Source organism: Ailuropoda melanoleuca, chromosome 14 (genome assembly GCF_002007445.2).
Source record: "Ailuropoda melanoleuca isolate Jingjing chromosome 14, ASM200744v2, whole genome shotgun sequence".
NCBI lineage: Eukaryota > Metazoa > Chordata > Mammalia > Carnivora > Ursidae > Ailuropoda > Ailuropoda melanoleuca.
This window is the reverse complement of record NC_048231.1, coordinates 37,421,603-37,430,658: the sequence shown is the minus strand read 5'-3', so window position 1 is coordinate 37,430,658 and position 9,056 is coordinate 37,421,603. Positions and strand designations below refer to the sequence as shown.

General features: G+C 62.6%; 1 protein-coding gene across 3 annotated transcripts in view; it reads right to left on the bottom strand.

Moving 5' to 3' along the window:
* Nucleotides 1–566: 566 nt before the first annotated feature.
* The window catches only part of EVL (Enah/Vasp-like), a 107,815-nt gene continuing 99,325 nt past the window's right edge, over nt 567–9,056 (bottom strand). For 2 of the 3 annotated variants that reach the window (XM_034642915.1, XM_034642916.1), the window contains exons 9-14: nt 8,758–8,821; nt 7,104–7,170; nt 6,949–7,011; nt 3,281–3,347; nt 2,903–2,960; nt 567–1,051 (exon numbers count right to left, since the gene is read on the bottom strand). In XM_034642915.1, coding sequence (XP_034498806.1) covers nt 1,014–1,051; nt 2,903–2,960; nt 3,281–3,347; nt 6,949–7,011; nt 7,104–7,170; nt 8,758–8,821 — 357 coding nt within the window. In that variant the 3' untranslated portion in view covers nt 567–1,013. The remainder of the gene's footprint in view (nt 1,052–2,902; nt 2,961–3,280; nt 3,348–6,948; nt 7,012–7,103; nt 7,171–8,757; nt 8,822–9,056) is intronic. The other variant, XM_034642917.1, reaches the window with a different exon arrangement.

The window sequence follows — 9,056 nt, the reverse complement described above, 5'->3', positions numbered from 1 at the left end:
CCCGACCCCCCCACCCTGGACGGCTGGGCCAAATGCTGTGTCCCTGGGGGCCAGGAGATGATGCAGCCTTTCCAGGCCTGCCCACTGGCTGGGGCGTTGCCCCTGGCCCAGGGGCAGTCCTCTCTGGCTCCAGAGGGGAACTCGAACGGTCTGAGTTCTGGGATGTGCCTTTGGTGGGGGTGCAGGGCAGGGCCATGGTCCTCCCTGGACGATGCAGCCTGCCTTTCACTTCCCCGCTGCCTTGCTAAGTCCAAGCCACCAGTCCCCGCGCTGTGGTCAGAATGGAGCCAGCCCCTCTGGCGCTCCAGGTGTGGGCGGCACTCGGCCCGGCTCAGGGGAGGGCACGGGGGGGCGACACCCCCCCCAGGACACCTGGCTGGAAGTGCCTGAGCGTCCAGGCTCTCCCTCCACCTTCCCCTGTCTGTATTCAGCCCAGCTACCCACCAAGGCCGCTGCCTCTTTCCTGTTGCCCCTGCCCTCCGCGTTCTGGGCTTTTACCCAGAAGGGGGCATCCTGAGCCTGGAGTGGCCGAGAGCCGGCGTGAGAGACTGAGGCGGAGCCGGGGGTGTGGACAGTAAGCGTTTATTACCACGTGGACACAGACACCGCGGTGCATGGACAGACTTCACCACCACGACGCTGGGGACGGCTCGCCACTGCCAGCCGAGGTGCTAACAGCATCACCTAGGAGAAAACTCGGAAACCATCTAACGAAGCGTGTGATCTGGGGAGTCCTCTATAGACCGGAGAAATGTACACTTAAATAGGCAGATATAAAATACAAAAAAGGCGAGTGACCTGGTGTTCTGTGTCAGGTAGAATCTAAAAAAATCCAGAATTGAACTTGTTTCCTCATTTTAATATTTTATCACAGGTTAAGACTTTGAAACGAAGCCCACCCGGCTTCAGTGCGTGCCTGCGTGTGCTGGAGGCCTGGGGGCGGCCGGGCTCCTCGCTGTCCCCCGCCGTCCGCTGGCCTGGTGTCCCGGCGGCGGTAGCCGGGGCCGAGGGCATTATGAGGTGCTGATCCCGCTCAGCTCCTGCCGGATGGCTGAGGGACAGGACAGGCGGCTCAGGCGCGGCAGGGACAAGGCCTGCCTGGTTCCCCATGCCCCCGGGGAGGCCCTTTCTCGTGTCTGCCCTGCTCCGTCTCCTGAGAGCCTCACCCAGGCTCCCAGAGCTCACGAGGCACAGGCTCAGGTCAAGCAGCGCGGCGGACTGTGGCACAGACTTCGGGGTGACCGCAGAGCTGCGTGGGCTCTTCTCGAGCCGGCAGTCTGAGGGCGGTGCTGCCCCTCCCAGGGGGGAGACTGAGCTGAGGTTTGAGAGGGTGGTGCTTGACCTGCCTCCCGCCTCAGAGCCGGACACCCGGGGCTGCTTGGGGGACCCAGAGCCCGGTGTCTGGCAGCGGCAGCCCCTAGGGCCTGGCCTTGAGCAGGGGTTCCTCTTGCTCTTCTCCCCAGCATCCCGCTGTCCCCGCCCCTCCAGGTTCTCCCCCAGACTGGGGCCATTCGCTGGACAGACCCCACTCGGCCTGGAACCGAAAGAGTAGAGTGCTGGGCACTCATCCAGTACGACGGGGATGCTTCCCGGAGCCCCCACACGGCCTGTGCATTCCCTTGGGCCCATCGGCCACAGGCGGAGCCCCGCCCACAAGGCCACTTCATTCTCGGGCGGCGCCTGCCCAGCCCGGAGAGCGAGGCCCGGGATGTGTTTCCCACCTCCTCCCCCGGCATCCATTCCTGCCTGTTCCCTCTGTAGACAGGCGGGCTAAGCAGCCTGCTTCTGGCCGCACACCAGCTCTGGCCCTGGGGCCAGCTGGCCGGCCCCTCCCAGGTGGGGCCCCCCAGCCATAAAGCAGAGTTAATAGTTGGCCTGTGTCTCCTCTCTGGCTCCGGCTCGGCCTTGCTCTTCATTCATTAACTCCTTATCTGCCCAGCCCAGGCCCTTGGGGGGACTGGACAAACAAGAACTGAGCTCGCTCTGCTGGGGCAAGGACAGGGCGTGGCTGGTCAAGGCTCTGGGCACAGGGTCCAGGTCTGGCCTCCCCTCTCTCCAGCCCCCTGGCATCAGCGCCCACCCCTTTTAGTTCTCGGAGCCCTCTCTTGCCCAGGTCCCCCGCTGCTGCCGTGGGGGCCAGGCCCAGCCTCCGGTCCGGTGGGGGAGGGAGGCGGGGTGGGCCCGGGCTGGGCCTCACTGCTGGGTTCCGGCCTGAGCCAGCTCTGCCTAAACCTCTCCTTTTCCTCTGGCCCCAGACCTGAGCCTGTTGTATCAAAGGCTCCGGCAGGAACCGGAAGGACGGATGTGATCACTGTGACAGGGCCCTGACCTCTACAGCCAGAGGCTCTTGGAGCAGGAGACCCATGCCTGCTCCCCTAGCCCAGCGCCAAGCAAGCTGGGAACTGCGTCAGACCACAGGTAGTTCTGTGGCTTCTTGGCCCCCCCCCCCAAGAAAGGCAGCAGCTGCCCTCAAAACCCAAACCCGGGGATCAAAGGCGGCAGAGTCAAGCAAGGCAGTCCGCGTGCATGGATACTGAGACGGGCAAGGGACAGACTGTTCAGGTGGCTTCAACTGCCTTGCTCTGGAATGCGTTCTCGGAGTTCTCTCCCCTTCCACACATTCACACGCTCATCCCAGGGCGGAAGCCGGCGAGTGCAGATTGAGCTGTCACCCGACCAGGGAGGTGTGTAAGGCAAGTCACTTAACTGAGCCTCAGTCTGCTTGACCAGAGAATGGGGGTGATGTGGTTGTCAGGAGGGGAACGGAACAGCATGGGGTCCTCGGGCCACCATCTCCTGTCTGGGCCACTACCACTCTGCTGCCTTGCAGCCTTGGTGCGACGGGCTGCCTGCCACTCCCCGGGGACCCTCGGTGACGTCCCAGGGCAGGCCCTGCACTCACCGTCGATGATCTCCTCCTTCACTTTGTGAAGCTCTCGGACCACCTCCTCGAGGATCTCCTGTTGGGAGCCGAACTCAGAGTGAAGGGACAGGAAGCAGAGTCGGGGAAGCTGGCTTTGCCAGGGTCTGTGTGTCCCCACAGGGCAAGGTTGGAGTGGACGGGAGATAGGACACCCTGCCCCCCAGTCCTGCTGCAGAAACCAGGGCCAGAGCAAGCTGCAGTGTCCGGAAGGGCAGACGGATGCTCTCCTGATGACGGGGTTGGGGGCCCGGTGCGGAGTGTGGGCGTCCCCTCCCCCCACTGCTGGCTCCCTGACAGCCTTCGGGCCGCCCACAGCCTCTGGCTCCGTCGGGGCCTCGCAGGGAAGGTCACACTCACCTGTTTCATCCGATCCAAATCTAAGGCATCCAGGGCCACGTCATTCACGCTCCCCACTGGCTTCATCCTGGAGAGGATGGCAGGGTGCGGTGAGAGGGGCAGCAGGGCCGGGCAGGCGCCCCCCACACGGGGACAGAGCGTGAGAAGGCAGGTTGGCTGTGCCAAGCCTCCAAATGCAGGGCGGAGGACCGTGGGCCAAGCACGGCCCTCTTCCCCTCATCTTTCTATCGTTTTCTGCTTTACTTCTGGCCTCTCTCGAGCTACTCTGAAAGGGTTCTGATGGCCTGTGTCCACCTCAAGAGGGACTCCTGGATCCTGCGACCATACTTGCCGACTCGGGGACTTGATGATGGGGCTGTTTTCTGATCTGAGAGCTCGTACACAGACGTGGCAGTGCAGGTCACATGCCCTCCGGAAAGGACCCCCGGCTACTCCTCTGTGAGGGGTGTGTGTTCCTGGCTAGCCTGAGGCTTGGGGACGGCTAGTGACAATGGCATGAAGCACAGTGCAAAATCACAAAATCACACAGACCGCACTCATCCTAAAGGCATCCGCTTCCGACACAAACCAGAGTCCCTGGTGCTGGAAACTGGTCCTAATGTGTAACTTTTCAGGAAACGTCCTTGAAAGTGGTTCTGCTCCTTTGAGGCAAAGGTCTCGGTCACATGGATTGTACTTCTTTGAAAAGCTGCTGAACTAAGGCTGCCAGTTTGCTATTCAATGTCTCTCGTACCGGAACCGTCCCTGGAAAATCCTGACAAAATGCTCCTCTGACCACTCAGCCCCGTAACAACAGGGCAGCGGTGCGGAAGGGTCCATTGTCTGGATCCTGCTTCTCTCCCAGTCAGAGCCTGCGGGGCAGGGGAAATGGTGTGGCCCTGGCTGCCGAGGGGACCGAGGGGGTGATGGATGGCGATGCCCACGCGACACGGCAGGGCCAGCACGGCTGCGCGGGCCCCTCTCTAGGGTGAGAGCAGGCCCAGCCGCTGCAAACGGCAGTGGGGAGGGCGCTCGACAAGCCGGACCAAAGCTACTTCTGGGCGTGTGTCTGAAGGAGAGGAGAGGAGACCGCTGTCCTGAAGACAGGGTGCCCCCGGTGACGGCAGCATGACGGACAGTAGCCTCGACGTGGAAACAACCCTGTGTCTGCTCGAACAGGTGGATGAAGGTGTGGCGTGCATACCGCCACCCGGCCAGAACAAAGGAAACCTGCCCTGTGTGACAAGAGGGGTGACCCGAGGGGCGACGCGGAAGGAAATCAGCAGAGAAAGACAAGCCTGGTGCGGCCACACTGACATGTGGAATCTAAAGGAGCTGAACACCCAGAAACACAGGAGCTTGCTGGCGGCCCGGCGGGGGCATGGAGACAGGGAGTTCTGGGGTCGCCTGCGCGGCCTGTGGACTGCAGTTAAGCACATGGCATCGTACACGTGCGAGCAGCTAAGTCAGTGGATCTGGAAAGTGAGGCGGTGGCTGTGTCAGCCAACCTGGACGCGGGAGCACTTCTCTGCACACACGCGGATCGCCATGCTGTGCGCCTTCAGCTCAATGTCAGATGTCACTCATATCTTAACAAAGCTGACAAAACACACCCCTGAGTAAATCAAGTTTAGTGGTCCAGCGCCCAAGCCTGGATTACAAAAAAAAGCAGGGGCGCCTGGGCGGCTCAGTCGCTGAAACGTCTGCCTTCGGCTCAGGTCATGATCTCAAGATCCTGGGATCGAGCCCCGCGTCGGGCTCCCTGCTCAGTGAGGGGTCTGCTTCTCCCTCTCCTCTCGGTTGTGCTCTCTCTCATAAATAAATAAAATCTTATTTAAAAAAAAAAAAAGCAGCACAGAAGAACATTCTCCTGCGCCCCGGCTCCTGGATGAACTCAAGGAAGCCAAGTGCGGTTCGGAAGGAGTCTGAGTAACTGGATCCCGGCGGGGAAAGAGGAGCAGCCTGAGACCCTGGCTCCACGCGGCCGGCCTGGGGGTTCCGTGTCTGTTCCAGCAGCAATTTTCCAGGCCACCCGGGCCAACTGCTTCACCTCTCGGGGCCTCGGTTCTCCCACGTGCACACCTGACAGCCCCCCACAAGGGCACCCCGAGACGGACTGTCACCACACGCCCCCTTCGGAGCCCTCTGTGAAACTAGAGAACAGACTGGTCTCAGGCGGAGAGCCCCAACCCGAGGGGGAACAGCCCCTGACGGTGTCCTGGCCCGGGTGAGGACAGCTGGCAGCCCATCCACGCCCCACCTGCAGGAAGTGCTGGGCGAGCTGCGGGTGCAGCCCCGGCGGCCTGGCCTCCTCCCTCCTCCCGGGGCCCCTCCTTTGGCTCCTGCCCCAGTCCGGTCCCCCTGCCCCTTCACGGCCAGAGGGAAAGTGCTGGCCCAGCACGGTGCCCTGTGCTTCAAGCTCGAGGCCTGGGGTCCTGCACACAGAATGAAACCTAGTCTTCCGGCCACGTGACCCCTTCTGACACCTCTAAGCTTACCTCCCTTGGCCCTCCCCACCTTCGCCACCTGCTAGCCACGCAGGCCGGCTTTCTGTCCTGTGAACTTGCCAGGCTGGTCCAGGGCCTTGGCACTTACCACCTCCTCCAGCGTGGAAGGCTGTCCCCACGCTCTTTGCAAGGGCAGGCTCCTCCTCCAGGTCAGCTCAAATGCCACCTCTGAGACGCCTGCCCCAGCCCATGCATGGGCTGTCCCCAGTGTGGCCTGCCACACCCCTGTCCCCAGCCACGTGACCCTGTTTTTCACACGGCACCTCTCAGAACATACGGCTGCCTCATGCATGGGCCTTCCCACCGAAAACAGGCTCCTTGCCGGCAGGGACGTGCAGGGCCCAGCTCTGAACCTGGCTGACTACCGAGACCTCATTCATGATGCCCAGCATCTGTCATCCGCACTCCTGCCAGAGCCGGGCCCAGCTCTCCCTGTGGGCCCTGCTCTGCTCCGCTCGGCAAGACTAGGCTCCAAAGCCGCCTGTTCCACGGGAAGAGCGGCTCCCCTTCGGTCTGTGTGGGCAGTGGAGGCCTTTCCTACTACAGGTTCCAGAGACCGGCAACTCCAGGCCATACCCGGCCTATGGTGACTGTGCAGCTGTTTGCCTCTCACTTGGGGGACTGCTCAGTTTTGAGTATGCCATCCTGCTCTCACGCCAGCTTTTGGTTTGGGAAATACGGCCAGGGAAACATGGTTTCTCTGGGGGAAGACGGCTCTGTGTGCCGGGGGCAGAGGAGGGAGGCACGGGAGGCCGGTCCCGGGATCAGCTGAGCGGCAGGATGTGGCCGTGGCTGGTGAGCACTTCCTGTGTCCAGCTGTTGCCCACCACACAGCTGTCACAGGACTCAGGGATTAACAGACCTCTTTACGGGGCGGGGGAGAAGTGAGGCCGGGAGAGGCCACCGGCTTGCCCAAGGTCACAGCGAGCCTGGAGCTGGGATTCGATGACAGCCTTACTTCACTGCCCTCCCCAGACCCGGGTCTCTCCCTCTGTGAGGGGACAGCCAGGAGCAGGTCTGCACAGCCCCTGACATCCCTCCAGCCCTGCCTTCCCCAGGGCTGGGGGGACAGGCCACCCTTTCCCAGAGCAAATTGTTAGGTGACAGGGCATGGGGCGGGTTTAGGAGTGTTAGTTACGGGCAGGGGACAGAGGAGGCCCCCGAGACGGGGTTGTTCGGTACCTAGAGTGAGGCTGCGTCTGAAGGGGGCTCTTAGCTTCGGGGCTCTTGGCCACAGACGGGGTTCTAGGGCACGGAATGAAACAGACATGTGAATTGCCCCATTGCCCGCCTTGGCCCCACCGGACTCGCAGCTCCGCCTTCCCAGGGCAGCTCACCTGGACAGTAACGAGGACACAGGTTTCTCCACCGAGTTGCTCCGCTCCCAGGGCTTCCGGCCAGCCTCTGTCAATCCATATGGTGGACGGAGAGCCTCAGAGCTGGGAGGACTTTCAGTGGCCACTCCCCCCACCACACCCCAGGCCGGAGCTGAAACCTGGCTCTCTGTTCCCAGTCTCCCTTTGGGCCAGGTGGCCCTTGCAGGGTTGGGGACAGCACTGTTGTCACCCTGCATCTCCACCCCCAAGACACAGCTCCCGTTCCCTTGACCTGGTTAACCCTGACTTGTGGCCTCATTCTGAGTCCTCTCACCATGGTTGGGTCTCTTCTTGGGAGTGTGAACCCAGCGGTCGGGGAACCTCTTAACTGTGACTCCTGGAGTGGACCCGTGACTCCAGCAAAGGGCCAAGTGGGGCAGAGGAAGCCCTTGGCCTGGATGCTCTCAGGGCAGCCCGCGGGCCACATGTCCACCCGCTGCCCCGAGACGCTTGTCTGCTCCACACGCTGCAGCCCCACACTCTCCACGCTCCCCTCCCCCTCGGGCCCTGAAAGCCGGTTTCTCCTTCCGCTTTCTCTTGTAAGTGGTGCTACGTTAATATTTCATTTTACTTCAAGAGATTGTTGGACTCAATTCCCCGACTTTGCAGGATGAGCAGAGAGGCAGGAGAAAAACCCCTAGGGGCCGCAGGGAGGCCCCCTGTGGGTCCGAGGAGGGTCTCCCCAAAGCCACACTGTGGGGCACACGCTGAGCCCACAGGCACAAGAGCGGGGACCACATCCAGGCTCCAGGTATGTGGCCTTGAGCAAATCGTGTCACCTCCTAAACTGGGAAACACATAGCCGTTCACTGGGGTGGGAGGCGTTTGTGGAGTCGTTCACCAAGGACCCACGGTGGCAGCTCTGAGAGGAGGGGACACGGAGGGCAGTCTCACGGGGCAGGGGGAGCAGCCACACCGCCAGAGCATCAGGACTAGAGGCCAGTGCAACAGCAGCTCAGAGCCTCCCTCTGCTGTGGGGGCCGAGGGTGGCCGGCCTCCCCTCTGCCTCCGCCGCCATGCTCGGGAGCATGGGCCTGGCTCGGAGCAGGCACCGCGCAAATGTCTGCTGACCGACGGAGCCCGGCCCGGCGGCTTCCTTCCTGCGCTGCAGCCGCGAGGTGCTCCGAAGCACATCCCCGCATCCCGGAGCTCACGGGGGCTTCGGGGCAGGGTTTGGGCCATGTGTCCCCTCACCCGTGACTTCACAAGCATCACCGGGCACACTTCCTCCGAGCACCACAATGAGCAAGACAGGTCCGTCCTGCCCTTCAGAGCCCGACGGGCCGGGAAGCTGAGCCCGGACGCAATGTGCTCCCCGCCCCTGTGTGGGCAACGGAGGGGGCCGGATGGGGCTTATGGTCTGGCCGCTCCGATGCCCTCGGGCCGTCAGCACAGCAGCACCTGCTCCGGCTCAGCGTGGACGCCATGGCTGCGCCTGCCCTGGCTCCTCCTGGAGGCTCAGGACTTCTAGAAAGTGTCCGGGAGACAGGCTAGGGCCACCTCACTGGCCCTCACAGCTTGTCTGTAAAGTGAGGCGTCGAGCTGAGTCATCTCCCTGGAGGGGCCCCCTGCTCTAGACCTCGTGCCCATGGTAGGGCGGGACGGCACCCCTTACCTGAGGAGTTAGGTGGCTGGCTGGCTGCTCGGGTCCCCGGAGATGGAGAGGTGCTCGGCTCTTCCTGAAACGGAAAAGAAAGCTCTGCCCTCCAAGTCTGCTTAGGAAGGCCAGTCGGGGCAAGAGCAGGGTGCCTCTGACCGGGTCGCAAGGACAGGTCCGTTTCTCACGTTTTCTAAGGAGCCCTTGTATCATCAGCCAGACGAGGAGCGTCGTCCCGAACTAGTGAGAACGCCTGGTCTTGGTGGGGGCGGGGCTAGCCCGGGGACAGTCAGGGAAGGAGAAGGCTGCGGGGGCGG